Raw genomic sequence first — 19,056 nt, forward strand, 5'->3', positions numbered from 1 at the left:
GGTCCACGCCTCAGATCCAAACCTGCGAACCCAAGCTGCTGAAGCGGAGCACGCGAACTTAACCGCTACACCGCCAGGCAGGCTCCCTCAGTTGTAACTTTTTGAATCCTTATTTGAACCTCTTTACTCCATGTTTTCAAAAAGAGGGAAAGAAAAAACAGCAGAAAATGGCTCCATATTTTTAAAAAATAACAATTTGGTACTACCATATACTAAGTTAGAATTACCAACTCTTGATTTGAGTTAGAATCTAGTTACTGGAGATTAAACCAGCCGTAAAAGGTGTAGCTCTGTTCTTTCATCTGTACAGAAAACATACATTTTCTAAGTAAAGAAAAAGAGCTGCTTCAGTATCCTCCACTTTACTAGGTCAGTGAATTCCCCACAATGGATAGCCTAATAAATACACGTTGAAACTGCCAAGAGTTTAGCAAATTAAGCACTTAAAAAAATAGAATTATTCCTTTTATTACAAAACTTAATAATTTAATGATTTCTGTACTTCTCCTTATAAGAAGATAATAAAAGGTGACAGCTGATGTTCAAAATTGGAAACCAGATAATCAGACCAAAAAAATCACATTTATTTCAATAGCTCAAAGTGCAAATACAGCAAATCGGTTCACAAAGTTTCAAGATACAGTTTTAAGTATAATGAGAACTTGATATACAAAAATGAAAGGGTAAATAGCAGAAATAAAGCTCAATTTTTAAAAATATTCAAGTAACGTGAAAACCTTTAGACTAAAACATTCCACTTACGTCAATTCAGAAATGCCTTAATTTCTAATTAATTAAGATACCAGTAGTACATTGCAATCAAAAAGGACTTCTCAAAGAAAGAGAATCACCCCAAGATGGTCAGCTCCAGACAAGAGTGGAAATTCTTGCTGCTGGCTATTCCTTTCAGCAGCCTCATTCACACTGTATTAACCGATGTGGTTCAACCCATGATATTTTGACGTTTAGGAAAATTCTAAAAAATGTTTAAAGTTCAATATGAGGCCAACATTACTATTAAGAGTTTCTGAAATGGCCACTATATATTTAAAAGATTTAAAGACCAATTTCAATTATTACTGGGGGAAAAGATAGAGATTAATACTTCTTCCATTACTTAAAACCTTTTTGTAAGGTTAGCAACATGGCCTTTAAAACTTCCTCATAAAAATTGTCCTTAAATATACAGTTACTTATTTCTACATGTACAGAACTTGTACGTAAAGTAGAAAAAGTTCCCACTAGGAAGATAATTAAAGGTTGTTAATGTTCTTTTTATCACTTAGCAGCCAAGACACATGTTTATTTCTGCTCCCTAGAAGCAATGTTAGCTACTAGCCTTAATTCAGGAACATGTGCATCTTCAGGAAGGTTCATATGAGATATTTATTCAGCCTTTTTCTCAGCCTTCTTCATCTTTTCATAGTAGGCAACATATTGAGAGTCTGTTCCAAAAATTCTATCCCACCATGTAAACGTTGAAGCATAGTTTCCAATGAAGTTCATGTGGTGGAAATCATGATGCCGAGAACCAGCATAGAAAGGGATGAGATTTAAAGGGTTGAGAGGAATATCATAACCACTGAAATAAAAATGATAAAGATTATGGAGGAAGTAAATACACCTCAAATAATTGACATTTTCATTGATAGTCATATGCTCATTAATTCAAATAACATTCCACTTTACCTAAGTCATTTTATTTCTGACATGTTTAAAAAAACAAAAACTCACAGAAAATGATGCATATTCTAGAAACCTCTGTAAGAAATTTTTAAAAACTTAAAAGATCTATGGAAATTAATATATACCAGAGGATGAAAGAGAGGGGTTATATAATGAATCTTTAGATACAGATTTTCGAGAATTATTAGATTTTCGAGAATTATTTTTCTTTCCTGTTCTAAAGGAGCTTTCTCACCATAGTTTGTAATGTCCATAATACTACATATGTCTTTTAGGAAGTTATATGAAATTAGTATCAAGCATTAAGGAGGTTAAATCTGAGAATCATGGTGTAGCAACTTGTTCTAGAGTATCATCCTTTTTTCTTTTTTTTTGTGAGGAAGATCAGCCCTGAGCTAACATCCATGCTAATCCTCCTCTTTTTGCTGAGGAAGATGGGCTCTGAGCTAACATCTATTGCCAATCCTCCTCCTTTTTTTTTCCCCAAAGCCCCAGTAGACAGTTGTATGTCATAGTTGCACATCCTTCTAGTTGCTGTATGTGGGACACGGCCTCAACATGGCCAGAGAAGCGGTGCGTCGGTGCGCGCCCGGGATATGAACCCGGGCCGCCAGCAGCGGAGCGTGCGCACTTAACCACTAAGCCACGGGGCCAGCCCTAGAGTATCATCCTTTATTTGCAACTACAAACATAAAATCGGATATCCACAATTATACCAGTCTGAATCACGCCAATCCTGCCCTCCTGTTAGGAGGCTGAGAGGGAAGGAGGGAGAAAAGAACAATGGAAGGAAGAAAGAATGAGGGAGACATCATCGACAACTTATCTACAGAATAATATTCTCTGCCTAGGACTAGAGGCATTAATTTTGCTGCTTAAGTGGTTTAAAATAATTCTTACTATTTGGCATTCTGCTTTCACAGGTATACTAATAAGTTCCAAGGCAAAATGCAATGAATAGACACTAATTTTAAAATAATGAAAAAATTAGGATATTAGGCATTTAAAAAGGCATTAAATAGAAATAATTTACCAAAAAATGCCTTCCAATCAACAGAAAGGAAGCATGTGAAATATGTACATATTACAAGCTGTGCTTCCATCAGTGCTGGGCAGTAGAGAATCGAAATATTCTTTTTCAGTCAAGGCTGAATGTTTCAATTTGTTTCAAGTAAGAGTTAGGTTTAGGTTCATTACAGAAGGATAAAGTAATTGCTGGTCCTGAATTATCGTATTTAAGCAAATTTCTAAGAAAACCACAAAAATATTTTCATTTGAACAATGCTTCAGGAAGACCTAAGCAAACGGAAACCCAAAAGCCATCAAGAAAATGACTGATAGATTTTACTACGTGAAAATTAAAAACTTCAGTGCTACAAAAAACCACCAAGAGTTAAAATTCAAATGACAGAAAACATTTACAACATATGCAACAAATAAAGCTTACACGAAACAATAGGTTATAAAACATATACCCTAACAGAAAAATAGGCATATTTTATATAAAAGGTATATAAAAAGGTAATTAGAAGACAAAAATATTGTTGGGCAATAGCGCACACACACAGATGCTCAGCCTCACGAATCCCTGGAGAGATGTGGATCACAATGCTGAAAGCTCTTTGCCCTCTCACTGACAAAGATTAAAAAGATGGTGATACCCAGGTTGGAAAGGGTCTTGGGAGGAGAAAAGCACTCTAATACACTCCTGCTGGGAATGTAAATAGGGACCCTTCTGGAGGGCAGTTTTGCAGTAGCTATCAAAATCTTATTTCATTTGCCCAAACAATATATTAATATATTCTCACTATAACACCGAAAACAACCATAAACAGGGATGGAAAAAGACTCTATTATGAACTTTTATCCAATGACCATGTTCTCATCTTTTTAAAAATAATAACATTCACAAGGTTAACTTCTCTTATTAGTCTACTTAGAAAAAACGATAATCTATGACAATGATTACGGTGGGCAAAATGGGTGAAGAGGGTCAAAAGGTACAAAATTCCAGTTTTAACATAAATAATCCACGAGGATGCAATGTACAGCATGGAGACTAGAGTTAACAATGCTGTATTACATTTGAAAGTTGCTAAGAGAGTAGATCTTAAAAGTTATCACACACACAAAAAATTATAATTATGTGTGGTGATGGGCGTTAACTTATTGTGGTAATTATTTTGCAATATACACATATATCTAGTCCTTATGTTGTACACCTAAAACTAATACAATATTTTATGTCATTTACATCTCAATTAAAAAAAAATAAAATAAATAAAAATAAACAAAAAAGAAATAAAGATAATCTATGACCATGAAAATAAAGATATTTCATGACACCTTATACCTAAATAGAAACCATAACTCACCTATGGACATCAATAGTTTCTATCAATCGAATGGTCACCCAGGCCCAAAGAAGAATTACATGATCACATAAAAGCATGATTCCAATAAAAAATCCAGTTCCAAGAATTAGGGTTTCCAGAGGATGTGCATATTCAGCTTCCATTCCAAATGGAGCCTAAAATAAATAGATAATTGCTTAATATATTGTGATGGTTCATTTTGTATGTCAGCTTGGCTAGGCTCTGGTGCCCAATTGCTTAGTCAAACACCAGTCTACATGTTGCTGTGAAAGTACTTTTTAGATGTGATTAACATTTAAATCAGTAGACTTTGAGTAAAGATTACCCTCCATAATGCAGGTGGGCTTCATCCAATCAGCTGAAGGCCTTAAAAGCAAAGACTGAAGTTCCCACGGAAGAAGGAATACTCAAGACTGCAACATAGAGACCTGCCTGAGTTTCCAGCCTGTTGCCCTGTGAAACTCAGATCCTAGACTGTCACATCAACTGTTACCTGAATTTCCAGCCTCTGGTCTGCCCTACAGATTTCAGACTTGCCAGCCACACAATCACATGAGCAAATTCCTTAAAATAAAGCTGTGTGTGACTACGTGCATATCTCCTACTCTTTCTGTTGCTCTAAAGAATCCTAATAAATATATTCTAATTTATTCATGCATATAGTTTTATAAAATTATATTCTTTCTCCATGTAACAATAGTATATCTCTATCTATATAAATGTAAAGAATAACAGTTAATTCTCAATATCTTTCTGTTCCTACCAAACACCAAAAGGTCTAGGGATGTCCTTAATAAAATCTTGATAACTGTCTTTGATGGTTTAAGACAGAGGCATTCAACAATTGACTTGAACTCTAATTTTGTTTTATGCATCTGAATTTGTTCTGCCAAGAAAGGGATGCTTCGTTTAGCATACCACACAATGAGGATCAGTGTGGAACGTATTGACGTAACCAGTTTGACATAGCTCCATCAAAGTAGTTCAGATAAAAACCACTGTTTTCGTGGGAGTCAGCAGTGTGGTAGAAATGTGTTAAAACTAAGTCAGGAATTGTTTTAGATGTTTAAAGATTAAAGTTGGTTGTTTTGGGGTCCGATTTAAATAACTCTAATATCACTACAGTCTCTATCAAATTGCCAGGTATCCGACTGTGTCAGGATAGTGCTCAGGCCACAAAGATGAGAGCCTGAACCACTTCAGGTAACATTTTTCTTTCAGGTCTCAATTTACCATGAAATTAAGAAAATCTGTAGAACTGGCTTTGTGTACGTGTGTGTGTGTGTGTGTGTGTGTGTTATGTTTTAACAATCACGCCAAAGGAAAAAGAAAGAAACATCACTGACAAATTTTAAAAATTTGTCTTTTGAGGAGATAAAAATAACACCATTTTGCCTCTAATAGAAAAAAACGTATTAAATATAATTCTAATATACCTGAAATTCGTGATGAATTTTATGGATATATTTATATATTCTTTTGTGGTGTAAGAGCCTATGCAGGAAATAGTGCCAGGTGTCCTCAATCACTGCACAGCCAAGGCATCTTGCCATAAGCATACACCTTTAAGATGAAAATACTGTAGTGAGTATAAAACAACTTTTACTTAAACAATCTAGACTTTTACTTCGGATCACTATTTGAGACACTACTTATAACCAAATACCCATTTACCAGCTTGACCTAAATGGATATATTAATTAACATAGTCTCAAAACTGCTAGATACAAAGTTGCTATATGATACCACCTTAAAAAGGGTTAAAGAGATTGACCACTATACCAATTCTAATTTGTTTTTCACAAAATTCACAGCTATAAAATCAAAGCTAAGAAGGGCCGGCCCGGTGGTGGCGCAGCGGTTAAGTGCGCGCGCTCTGATGCAGTGGCCTGAGGGTTCACAGGTTCGGATCCCGGGCATGCACCAACGCACCGCTTGTCAAGCTATGTTGTGGCTGCGTCCCATATAAAGTAGAGGAAGATGGGCACGGATGTTAGCCCAGGGCCAATCTTCCTCGGCAAAAACAAGAGGAGGATTGGCATCCGATGTTAGCTCAGGGCTGATCTTCCTCACAAAAAATAAAGAAATCAGAGCTAAGAAACAAGAACCAGAAGTTCTAGGAAAAGAGTAATATTGACGAAAGACTTGAATTAAGATTAATAATAGTAAAATCATGACTTTTTTCCACCAAAGAGAAGGACATAAGTACAATGGGTAAAAATATTTTATATACAACTGCACACATACACACTTTTATTTGTTGAATATATACTACGTAGAAAAGGTATATATCTCTATATTGGTAAATTCAAGTTATATCAGTAACAGATATTTTAATACAAATATTATTTTAATTCAAATATGTGTGCTCAGATAATATATATTTGTGTCTGTATGGACACAAGTTTTATAAACCCCACAAACTATTCTCTCATTTTTTTCATTCATTTTAGACTCAAAATGTAACATTTTTTCTTAGTATAAGCATGCTGCATACAATTACATAAAGGATGCTATGGAAAACTTCTGATGTAAGAAACTCATCTTCCAATAAAATATTACATTAAAATATAGAAAGATATAAAAATGGGAACATTTTAAGTTTCTGCTATCCTTTACTTTTCTACATTTTATTTACTTCTAAAGTGTAGAACAAACAAATATTAACCAAATGAAGAAAGAAGATATAAGTATATTTTAATTGGATAATAAACCATGACTGAGTATAAAAATCAAATCTTTGTCTACATACCATCTTGGCATTCTTTCCCAATCATAAGGAATATTGAAATATTCTGTAAAATAATAAGTTCCACAAATCAAAGGAAGCTGGATAAAAAAGTGATTAAAGAGAAGTACTTTAAAACATTTCCATTGGTTTTCCCATGTTTCTGGTTTATCCTGTGGAGAAAAATCACAATATTGAGTATCATCCTTTGATATCAGTAGTTTAGCATGACAACTAGAAGTGAATTCCTAATTTTTTTCAAGTTCATATGAGAACTTAATTCTATTAGAATTCTTAATTCTAATTAATCCTATGTCATATGAATTCTATATTACAGTTACTATGGTACAGTAACTAAGGCCCAGGAATCACAAGATCCTCCGTTTCTAAATTCTTGACAAAGACCATCACTACTTTAAACAGGTGCACAAATTGGTAAAAGACAAACCCAGGAATAGTGATCATAATGATCTCAAACAAACCAAAGGAGCACACACTACAGAATGAGTAACTCTCCAGTCTTTGCTGCCCACAGATCATTCATTTCTTTCACCAGGAATTTCAGAGAAGAAATGTGTTATGCTAACATGACAGCTGGGTTCCGCCAACTGTTGAAGTAGTTGTACATGCACCATTGGAAGCCTTTATTACACAGGTAAATGGATGTTTCCAGCCATTCAGCAGTATTCATTCCCAGAAATAAGTGCATTTCTGTTCGTATACAATGATGGAATTATAAACTCTCTGAGCTGGAAGTACTTCAGAGATGTGTCCAGCAGTTCTCAAAGACTGGAGAGCCAGTGCCCACAGGTAATGAAGTTCACAGATTCAAGTCAAAATGAGCAAGGTGAGATCAATATAGTGAGATGTTCATAAAACTTCATCAGGATATCAACTTGCTCAGCAAGGCATATAAAAAAAAACTAAATTTATTCAATTTAAAAGGTTGCACTTAGATAAGAGAAAGTGCTTTTGGTTTTAGAAAAAGAGGGTGATAATAAATAGTAGTTATTGCTTTGGCTTAAATGTCTTTACTTAAAAATTCAGAAATCTGCCAATGACACTTTTTTTAACTGAACCACAATAACCCGAGTATGGGAATTGCTGCTCCTGAGCAGAAGCCCAAGGTCAACCACCTCACCCAAGATCACACAGGCCGTTATTAGCAGAACTTGGACTAACTAAAATCTAGGTTTCCAGATGCAGTTCTATTGTTGAAATTCTTTAAGAGAGTTATCTTCCCTGACAAAAAAAGGAAAAGCATTGAATCATCCAGACAGCTGGGCTCTAATCCCTGGGCCTCCACTGACCAGTTAACCATCTCTCTGATGCTCACAACTCAGTTTCCTCAACAATAAAATGAGGGGATGAGACAACATAATTTGTAATTGTCTTTCTATTTCTACTCTGAGCATTATCTGACCCCTCTCCTCCAAACCTCCAGTCTGTGATTGGAGACAAAATAAATGGAAGATTATGGCTTGGACCAGCAATGGCACTGTTTCCCATAGAAACTGTGTTTAACAGACTTCTCATTTCCTGGCTAGAATCTGATACCCATGTAGCTGCAGAAATTAACACAAAAATTAATCAACTATAACTAATAAAATCACATGCTATACCGTTTCAAGTGTACATAAGTTAGTTTAAAACATAATTAATTAAAAACTCATACGTAGTGGAATACCAGAGTTTATCATATTTTATTTTATATACAATAGCATCCCAATATGAAGGAAAACCATTATTAGGGCCATAGGCTTCAGAAAGAATGTTTTTAGTGCATATGTCCTTGAGGAAAATTCCTAGAGAATTACTAAGATGTATGACTGTTTAAAAAGAAACAGATCCTGCAAGGTCTGCTTTATCACTTCTTTTTTTTTTTTTTTTTTTTTAAAGATTTTATTTATTCATTTTATTCCCCCCAAAGCCCCAGTAGATAGTTGTATGTCATAGGTTCGCATCCTTCCAGTTGCTGTACGTGGGACTCGGCCTCGGGTTGGACGGAGAAGTGGTGCCTTGGGGTGCGCCCGGGATCCGAACCCGGGCCGCCAGCACCAGAGCGCGCGCACTTAACCGCCAAGCCACGGAGCCGGCCCTGCTTTATCACTTCTTCATTCCTGTACATTTCCCCCTCACTAGGAAGCATGTGCATAACTGTCACGTAGTCTATTCTGCTTGAAAGCAGAAAGTGTTCACTGCTGTCTCATCACCACAACTTCTTCCTGCACCCTCCGAGTTTCAGGGTATCTCCCTTCAAAATGCATAAACCTGTAATTAACTTGTACTGATTTGTTCGCTTGTTTTTAAACTCCCTTATATTGTTAAAACTTGTACTGATTTACCATCACAATTTATTTTAGTATCAAAAAAGCTCAAAGCAAGAACTTGAACGGTTGTGAAACTCAAAGGAAGGCATGCTGAGCAGACTTGAAGCCACACTACCCAGCTTTTCAATCTGTTTATAAAAATAATTAGTTGTGATCAACTAGATGATTGCTTGTCCCTCCTTTTGCCACATTTTATTTTAAAGCCGCTCATAAAACCTTGACTGAAAAAGGTCTTCCTCTCTCTGGAAAGGTTACCACCTCTGACCAGTGAGTCAACTGCAGAGGGCAGAAAGACAAGGATACTTCGGCCCGGCCAGCCACACAACAAATCAGCCCTATAAACTAATCAATGGCGCACACGCGGCAGCCAGAATCGCCCCGAACATGCAAGAGAACTTGGACATCCAAACTGAATTCTGCCTTTCAAAGCAGGCCCTTTTATAAAAAAACATTTTGGAACTTCTGCATGCTTAATTTAGGGTAACAGGATCCTCTCCTTTGGGCCACATCCCTTTTTATTCCCTCCCCCTTTTCCCTTTGTTCTTCCCTCCTTTGGCTTGGAGTCCAGTCCTCTGATGCCCTGTACCATCCCCAGAGGAGATCAATGTCAGTACTTGCTTAAAGTGGGACTCACTGGGAGAGGCAATGAAACTAGTAGACGATGAGAGAGAATGTGTGCACCAACTGCCACCCAATGTACACTCTCTCGAGTGCAGATTAGTCTCCACAGATGAACACTCTCAAGATGTCTACTTTCTATCAAGACTGTGTGCCCTTGAGTTTTAGCTTGGCATGACTTTTTAAAAAGTAAACAGTAAGCATTAGAAACTATCACGGATTTACCAAGTGCTGATAAATCATCTCTCTAATAAGTTAGTCCAGATTCTTTCCTGGGAACTGTGTCAAGCTCATTAGTGTACACATTAGTCGAGTTCACTATCTTCCCTATGTTTCAAACTGAGAAGGGGTATTTGCATACCTCAAAACCCTGTCATGCAGAGTGGGCTCCCAAGAAACATTTAGCGCATTGAAGCAAATACCTAGAAACTAGGAGCATCATCACCTCTTTATCTGGGATGACATGAATGCTGCTGAACTACCACCTTATATTTAGGGAAAAAACAAAACTTTAATACCCTGACCAAGATCTCAGAATATTAACATATACTTTAGGGCTGAGACAACAGGGGTTGGAGTGAATTGCAAAATAATACCCAAATTAGATAAGCATTATCCTTAACTTAACAAATTATTCTTGAAACATTATCAATAATGATCTAGGGCTGTGCTGTTCAACATGGTAGCAAGTAGAAACAAGTGGCTATTTAACACTAAATACAGCTAGTCTAAACCAAGATGGGCCAAAATCAGTGTAAAATACACACTGGATTTCAATGACATTATGAGAAGAACATAAAATATCTCATTAAGTACTTTTTAATTCTGATTACTTGTTGAAATGATGATAGTTTAGATTTATTGTGTTAAATAAAATATATTAAAATTAATGTCCCTATTTCTTTTTACTTTTTTTTTGTGTGTGTGAGGAAGATTTGCTCTAACATCTACTGCCAAACCCTCCTCTTTTTGCTTGAGGAAGACTGGCCCTGAGCCAACATCTGTGCCCATCTTCCTCTATTTTGTATCTGGGTCACTGCTACAACATGGCTTGATGAGCAGTGTAGGTCTGTGACCGGGATCCGAACTCGCAAACCCGGCCGCCAAAGCAGGGTGTGCCGAACTTAACCATTATGCCACTGGGCCGACCCCCTCTTTTTACTTTTTAATGTATCCCACTAGAAAATTTAAAATTACACACGTGGCTTCATTATATTTCTATTGGAGAGCCCTGACCTGGAGTCTCTCAAAACAAAGTTATATTTACTTCTAAAATAGTCAACAACACTAATGATAATATTCCATTGCAAGTCCATCATACTCACCTTTTGAATTTTGTACTTTTTCATGAAAGGTATAAATTGAAACAAAAATCCAGGTAAACAGATCAAGAAATAAAGAGCCTCATGAACTATCAGGGATCCCCATGTTGCAATCTGGAACTTTGTATAATTATCCAACATATAGTTCCAAGCATTTTTAAATGGTTCTTGCAGAGGATTCTCAGGTAAAAGTGAATCTACATACTCCACAGCCAAGGATGCTGAACTAAAGATGCTGGCACTTTCATTTGTTGCCATTTTTCAAATCTCTGCAGACAGCCTTATGATTCTGTAAACATAAATAAATAAACGCATGCATAAATAAGCAAGAAAGCAAGCTAAACAATGAAATTCCAAGAAAATAGTTTTAAAAATGCATCTTTTGATAATTTTAAAAATAACAGTTTCTAAAGAAGTACCAATTTCTCAGGTCCTAAACATGTGGTTAAAAAAAAACAGTCTACTGGATGTCATGACCACCTCCACTTATAGATATTGATTTAAAAGCCACATGTTAACTTTGAAGAGCAGGATCTAAAGGAACAATAGTGAATAAAGAATTTCAAGCCATCTTTAAAGAGACTTTTTAGTGTGGTCTCTGTGGAAAAACTTGTGATTTTAATGAGCAATGGTGAAGTTTAAAAGCGTCGCTTAAAACCAAAAGAACCAATAAAGAAAAAGCCGCCAAATAGGACTACATAAAACTTAAATACTTCTGATTGGAGAATAAAAAAACAATTATAAATAAAGTCAAAGACCAAATGACAAACTGGAAAATATTTCCAACACCTATAACAAAGGGGTACGAAATGTGTTTTAGAAAAAGACTAAAAACCCAACAGAAAAATGACAAAGGCCATGCACAAGTGGTTCAGAGAAAAATTAATGTGAATGCTAACTAAACAAATAAGCAGTTCAATTTGACTCAAACAAGGAAACACACCCTACAGCGAAAATCACCTGGGACTGATAAGGGTAACAATTCAAGGCAACAGGCATCACTATACGTTGTTGATGGGGAAATTAGTATACCTTTGAGGAAAAAGTCAGTATCTATCACAATTCAAAATGAATACACCCTTTGACCTAGCAATTTTCTCACTCAAGTGTACAAAGACAGGCACACTAAGACTGAAGGAAGGATTGCTTATAATCGCAAAAACAAAAAGAAAAAAGAAAATCAAAACATAAATAAGTCCAGCAAGAAATGAGTTAAATTCTAGGTCCTTCCATAGACTATTATACAGCCACTTAAATGAATGAGGAAGATCTCTATGCCCTACATAGAAAGATGACTAAGTTACAGTGCTAAGTGAAATAGCAAGTTGCAGAATAATATGGATAGCAAAAGCCCCACTTATGTTGTGAAAAAGTTATGTATTCTATCTATGCACTTTTATGCATATGTATATACAGAGACACACACACAAACATGAAAATGTACAAAAGGAGACACAGGGAACAATCTAGAGTGTGACCTTTAGGAAAAGTGATCAAGAGGTATTAGGGGTGAGTGTGCACTCATGTGCACACACAGTTGGGGGTGTTATGGAGGAGAGGAGGAAAAATTTTACTTTCCATTTTATACCTTCTTACAATTTTAATTTTTTTCATGAACATGTTTTACTTACATAATAAATAAGCTTAATCCCTCACCAAATCAAAAAATAGAGAAACTTATGAAGAATGTTACCTGCCTAAAAATATTCAGTGCTGTTTCTAATTTATGAATTATGATGGACCACTCTAAAAACAAATCTTTAAGGCTTACAAGCACTCTTAATAGGGCTTACAATGCTCCCCTCCATCCCCCACCCTCCCAAATTGACCTCTTATCCCACTCCTCATAGGATACTGGGAAGCTTAGCCAACTTCCTCAGGTCTCTGAATTCATTTTGCATCCTTACGCTTTCGCCCTCATTCTCAAATGACTTACACCATGAAGACTATAGTGTTACAACCTGTGCCATCCCAACCTCCAAGTTTCTCTGTTTACTCATCCTCTCCTTTAAGACTGACTAGTCTTGTGTTCTCATCTTACCTCATCAAGAACTGGTCCATCACTTATCCTATTGCATCTTTTGACTTTCTCTCTTAACTGAGCCCATTCCCTAAAGTTTAAAAACATACTCAAGTGGGGGCCGGCCCGGTGGCACAAGCAGTTAAGTGTGCGAGCTCTGCTGCGGTGGCCCAGGGTTCACCAGTTCAGATCCCGGGCGTGCACCGAAGCACCGCTTGGCAAGCCATGCTGCGGCGGCGTCCCATATAAAGTAGAGGAAGATGGGCACTGATGGTAGCCCAGGGCCAGTCTTCCTCAGCAACAAGAGGAGGACTGGCAGATGTTAGCTCAGGGCTGATCTTCCTCACACACCCACCCACCCACACACACACACAAATAGTCAAGTCTTCCTTTCTTGAGAAAAGTTTTCCTAACCTCTATCACCTCTCCCCCAAGTCAATGTCCCATTTCTCTCTTTCTTTGAACCAACCAACTTCTTTCTCAAAGCAGAGATCAACATAAACCCTCCCACTGCTTAATTCTTACCCACACAACTCACTCAACTACTTGTAATCTAGCTTCCCACTCACATCAAGATGTCAAATAAAACAGTTGTTCCAATCCTCATTTTTCATGAGGTCATTACCAAATCTGACAATATTGAACCAACACCACTTAATAGCTGTGTGACCTTGAGCAAGTTACATAACTTCTCTGAGCCTGTTTTATCATCTGCAAAACTGTGAAGAATAACAACAGTAACTACATAGTGGGAATCTTTTCACAATGTATATGTATATCAAATCACCACAATGTACACCTTAAAATATCTTACAGTTTTGTCAGTTATACTTCAATAAAGCTAAAAAAAAAAAAAAAAAAAGAACAATAGTTTTAACGAGTCCAAAAAATAGTGCTTGTGAAGTACTTAGCATAGGATCTGACACATAGTAGTACAAGAAGCTAACAATTATTCAACACTTTTGTAAGCCAGGAACTATGTTCCTGTACATGCTCTCTATTAGAGACTTTAATCCTTACCATGCCTTCATGAGGTAGGGACTTTTATTATCCTCATTCTATAAATGAAAAAGTGAGGTTTAGAAAGATTAAGCAACTTTACCAAGTTACAAAAATGCTACATGGGGGAGCCTATGCTCTCATCCATTGTGTTATACTATACAAATAACAAAGCACAATAAATATTCTAGTAAGAGGGGAATAACCTCTAGTTTACCCAAGCCTCCTGAAAGACTATTCTACACAGGCTGCTGTCTGCATTTTCACATCTCCCTTTCACTCTCCAGCAACTACAATCTGCTTTCTAGCCGCATCACCACACTGAATTCACTCTTACTAAAATCACTAAGGAGCTCCTAGCTGCCAAACCCAACAAACATTCTTTGGAGTTTATTTTATTTGACCGGTCTGGAAGATACTTCTCTCCTTGAAATACTCTCCTTCCTTGGTTCTTGGGATTCCCATGTTACACTCGGATTTAATTTGTGCGACGATGTGCAGCCACTGTGCTACCTGCTGCCCTCACCCCTGACTTCACAAAACGTAAAACCGAGGGAGGAACGCAAAGAAGTGACCAGACTATCATAAAAGTACATGGACAGAACAATTATGGGTTGGAAACACAGAGTGCTGTGAGAACAGAGGACCAGGGAAGAGTTCCTAGAGAAAGATGCCATCTCAACTGAGATGCAGAGCTCGAGAGAGAGGTGACCAAATTAAAAGAGAGTGAAGTAAGGTCCAGTGGGGGATACAGAGACCTTTTTTGGGTGGAGGGAACATCAGATCCAAAGGTTCAATCAGGAAGAAAGGAAGACTTGAGAATTGAGCCTGGAAAGCTTCCCACGATGCTTTCCTTACTCCTAACTACTCTAGATTACCTTGGGTGATCTTTATTTCCTGTTTTTTAAATCTGCTGATATCCACAATCTCTATTTCTAGCCCTCTCCCCTAAACTCCAGGTTCTGATTATCCCAAAGTGTACTGGCCATCTCCAATTAGATAGTTCAGAGGCACATCAAACTCAACATGTCCAAAAGCTCAGCAACTGCTCCTTGCACCCTCTACCCAAATACACCCCACCTCCTTTAGTCCCTAGCTTGGCGAATTGCACCATCACCTACTTAGGTATCTCTGACAGAACGTTCTAAGTCTCTCATCTCTGCTGCCTATCTTCAACCTCCACCCAATTTAGAGATACTGGCTTTAATTAACATTCAGGAGTTTCCTCTCCACACACAAGTAAGGAGAATAGATACAGTGTTGCCAACTGAACAAAAGCAGAAAACAGGAATTAAAAAGGAGAGGAGGAGAAATAAAGAGGGACTTTTTTTCTTCCTTTTCTTATCCTTGGGCAACCTGATTGCCTGGAAGCTTGCTCTGGAGCAGGCTGACTATATCTTCAGAAAAAAGAAATGTAGTTATTTGTGGATTTTCTGAGAAACCTTGAAGTTGAGCTGTCTCTGAGTACTGTCAGCCAGTGTCGGCCCTCGGAATCTTTACCTTAGTGAAGCCCGGATTGCACCGGGTGCCTCCCAGTGCAATCCGGAGAGGCCGTGTCTCCAAGCCTGACCTTCTTAAACCCTATCTCTACCACACAAGGCTAGATAGAACCTATTTAAACTCTCCTCTTAAAACTCCCTAAATTCAAGGGAGTGCCTCCCCTACAGATAAAAACCAAGCCTACAGTGACGCACACAGGCTCTGCCAGGCCTCTCTTCATCTCTGACATTCTCGCCATCCTACACTTCTTATTCTTGCAAAATCTGACCTCTCATTCCTCCTGCTGCTTCACTGCTCTCTGCCCACGGGAACGGCATTCCATTACCAGTAATGTCCTATCCAAATCCTATTCATCCTTCAGTAACCTCCTCTTGGATGCCCTCCCCAACCCCACTACTCCCACCGCACATACACATCTTATCTCCCTTGTAGTGCTTCTGTTTTTGCAAAACTTTCATCACTCTACCGCCCTTTAGTGTAACTGTCTTTTAATACGTCCCGCCTCCCGATGACTGTAAACCCTTGAAAGCAAAACACATGCCCTAGCCCAGTTCCATCACTTGAGAATTTCCCACTGTTTTGACCTGTTCCTCTCTCCACCCCCGCCCTCACACCCGGTACCGCTGCCCTCCTCCGGCCGTGAGCGCTCAATCACGCCGACCCCAATCCCCTCAATCTCGCGGAGCACTGAGCCCGAGCCCTGCACTGCTCCTTCCTCGCCTGCGAGCCTACCTTCCGGCCGCCTCACCTGGGCGATCGCGCGCGGACTGCCGCCCAGGTGCTACAGCCTCCGAACCTACCTCTCGCGCCTCAGGGGTGGGGCCCAGAAGGAGAGGCTGGCTCCTCCTGCCGTTATTGGCTTGAGAGGGCTCCCGCCCCGCCTTCTCGGTGCTGTGATTGGTCCTTGCTCTTGCCGGAATCGTGTGACTCACGCCTACGAATCCCTGGCGGTGCCAACGATTGGCTCCGCGGATGGAGTGAGGATAGTGAGACCGAGGCTTCCAGCCAGTGGCCCGCGCCGCCGCGCTCCCGGAGGCGGGGCAGCACGAGGGCGCGTGACGGCGTGAGGGGGCGGGCGCGGACGGCCGCTACGTGCGGGAGCGAGGAGTCGCCTTGGCAACTGCTGTTCCCGGGGCCGTCAGCTGTTCCCGCGGCCTTCCGCGGGCGCCGTCTGAGCAGAGGGTACCAGGGTACCGTGTAGCGACTGGATCGCCAAAACCAGGAAGTGAATAATTTAAATGTTTTAAAATCTGGTTAGACTGTTTTGTGTTTACAGATAGCCCCGCCTTCCTCTGGTCTACCCTGGATTTAGATCTTCTTTGTTTCCCCAGCCCAAGTATCCTTTAATAAACCTCTACATGTAGAAGGAGCGTTTCAAATGCAGTGTAGCCCCTGCGACAATCCAGAGTTGGTTATCATTATCCCCATTTTGCAGATGAGAAAACCCAGGCTCAGAAAGGTTTAGAAAACGATTTGACGTAAGAGATGGAGATGGCTGCTCCCCAGGGGTGTTAAGGTCTTGGCCTACAGAGCAGGTGGGCTGAGAGGACGCCCGGGTGTCGGGATCCCGGGCAGGACAGTGAGCGCCAGAGGACGAGGGAGGAGGGTTGACACACTCGTAACTTTGTAACAGCTGTTAACAGCTCTAGCCTCATCTCAGCCCTCTCTCAACACTAAAATACTGTGTACTGGGGTGTCAAAGTGCGTACAGGTGGTGTAATAACATACGAATTGAAGCTTTCGCTGAAGAGTGCCTTTTTAAAATTTGCACAAAGGGCACCATTTGGGCTGGTTGAAGGCACTTTCTATACGGTAGTTGCTGAGAACGGGATGCTGGTGTTTGTCTCATGGCTATGCTCAAACTGGCTCTTCTGCAGGAAGTAATCAGCCGTCTTCTCTTCTACCCCTCAGTTCAGCTGCCACCTGCTTGAGGAAGTCCCCTCGAGAGGGGTCTCTCGTGAGGTCCAGTGACCTCTACTCACTCTCCTGTCCCATGTGTCTGACACCCACATTCTTTGTAAAGTATCATAACAGGGAGGTCACATCAAATGAAAAGAAATGGGATCTGTCCCTTGGGTGGTCAGAATCAGAGCCCTGTCTTTAGGAGGCCTGTGCAGGAAGGTGAGTGGTGTCCTGGAGTGCACGCGGTGGGGCACCACCCAGGCCCTCTTCTTCAGGACTTACCCAGCCTTCAGCTGCTGAGTGTTGGCAGAGAGCGCCACCTCTCCCCAGGGCACACCCCCTTTCCAGGGGGCAGTCTGAGTCAGGTGACTGGTTGATACAGGACTATAAAGGCCCAGCCCCTCACTCCAACTGAAGACTTCTTTGCTTGGCCAGCCCGGCTCCAGAGCTTCCTCTCCAGTTGGCCGAGGTTGTGGGTGTGAGTGCACTGCAGCCCACTTTTCACTCTACCCAAACCTGCTGCCCTCTGTCAGGTAGTGGTAAGAGCGTGCTCTATGGGGTCAGACTTACCAGGCTTTGTCACTTATTAGCAGTGTGCTCTTGGATAAGTTACTTCTCAAAGTCTTATGTAGTGCTTCTGTAAAATGGGTATATAATAATGCCTACATATCAAAGAGTTTATCACGATTAAATGAGATCATGGATGTAAGGCCCTTTGCACAGTATCTGGAATACAGAAGTGCTCAGTACATGTTGGTTATTATTTCTAACTCAGAATCCTACTACAGTAGATATATTTTCTAAATCAGAGCAGCTGTATGTATGTGGAGGGGTCAAATTATTATAAGTCTTGGAGATTGATAGCTGAAAGGAAATACAGATATGGCAGCTCAACTCGTTTCCCGACAATGAAGAAATGGGAGGTTTTGAGAACAGCAACCATAGCAGTAATTTACTGAGGGCCTCTTCACTTGAAGCACATTAACATATATTATTTCTTTCAAACTCCACAAACAACCCTGTAAGTGACATAGGCACTACTGTTGCCATTTTAGAGAACACAAAATAAGGGTCAGAGATTAAGTAATGTGTTTCAAGTCACAGCTAGCAGCTGAGAGGGGCATGCAAACTCATCTGATTCCTCTGCCTATGGGCTTTCCAATACACATCGCACTGCCTTTTTCCTTGAAGTGGTGAAGCCAGGGTTAGAACCCCAGAATCTTGACTCAAAGTGTGATTCCACTCTCCCATGTAGACTCCTGTCCAAAATGAGACACTGGCAGCCATAAAAGTCAGTAAGAGGCAATTTGTTCAAGACCAAACTGAAATAAGAGTCAGGCTTATTAGCACATCGCTGTGTAATGTTACATTACCCTTGTAGCTGATAAAATAAGTCTCATCAGCCACTGAGATAATAAATACCTGGGTCCTCATACTATCGCTAAGAGATGTTAATAAATACCAGGAAATCATATGCCAGAGTCCATAACGAACAGGAAGGGAACTGAAAGTCTCCTGGCAGTATATATACCATCCACCTTAACCCTAGTCGTCACTGCTTTCAGCCAAGTAGGCG

General features: G+C 39.6%; 1 protein-coding gene across 1 annotated transcript; it reads right to left on the reverse strand.

Annotated features, from left to right (window-relative positions):
- Positions 1-562: 562 nt before the first annotated feature.
- Positions 563-16,329, reverse strand: MSMO1 (methylsterol monooxygenase 1). Its single transcript, XM_087437449.1, has 6 exons — positions 16,311-16,329; positions 11,063-11,348; positions 6,814-6,962; positions 5,498-5,624; positions 4,062-4,216; positions 563-1,582 (listed from the first exon to the last, which is right to left on the reverse strand). The coding sequence occupies exons 2-6, from the start codon at positions 11,315-11,317 to the stop codon at positions 1,387-1,389; spliced, it is 882 nt and encodes a 293-aa protein (XP_087293575.1). The 5' UTR covers positions 11,318-11,348; positions 16,311-16,329; the 3' UTR covers positions 563-1,386.
- Between the last annotated feature and the right edge of the window lie 2,727 nt (positions 16,330-19,056).

The sequence above is a fragment of the Ceratotherium simum genome, chromosome 12, assembly GCF_057802395.1.
Source record: "Ceratotherium simum simum isolate JZ-2026a chromosome 12, ASM5780239v1, whole genome shotgun sequence".
Lineage (NCBI taxonomy): Eukaryota > Metazoa > Chordata > Mammalia > Perissodactyla > Rhinocerotidae > Ceratotherium > Ceratotherium simum.

Coding starts and splice junctions, on each gene's coding strand:
- MSMO1 (XM_087437449.1), bottom strand. CDS start 11,317: ATGGCAACAAATGAAAGTGCCAGCATCTTTAGTTCAGCATCCTTGGCT. Junction 6,963..11,062: donor AAAAGTACAAAATTCAAAAG/GTGAGTATGATG, acceptor TTTTCTCCACAG/GATAAACCAGAAACATGGGA. Junction 5,625..6,813: donor TGGGAAAGAATGCCAAGATG/GTATGTAGACAA, acceptor TTCATCTTAAAG/GTGTATGCTTATGGCAAGAT.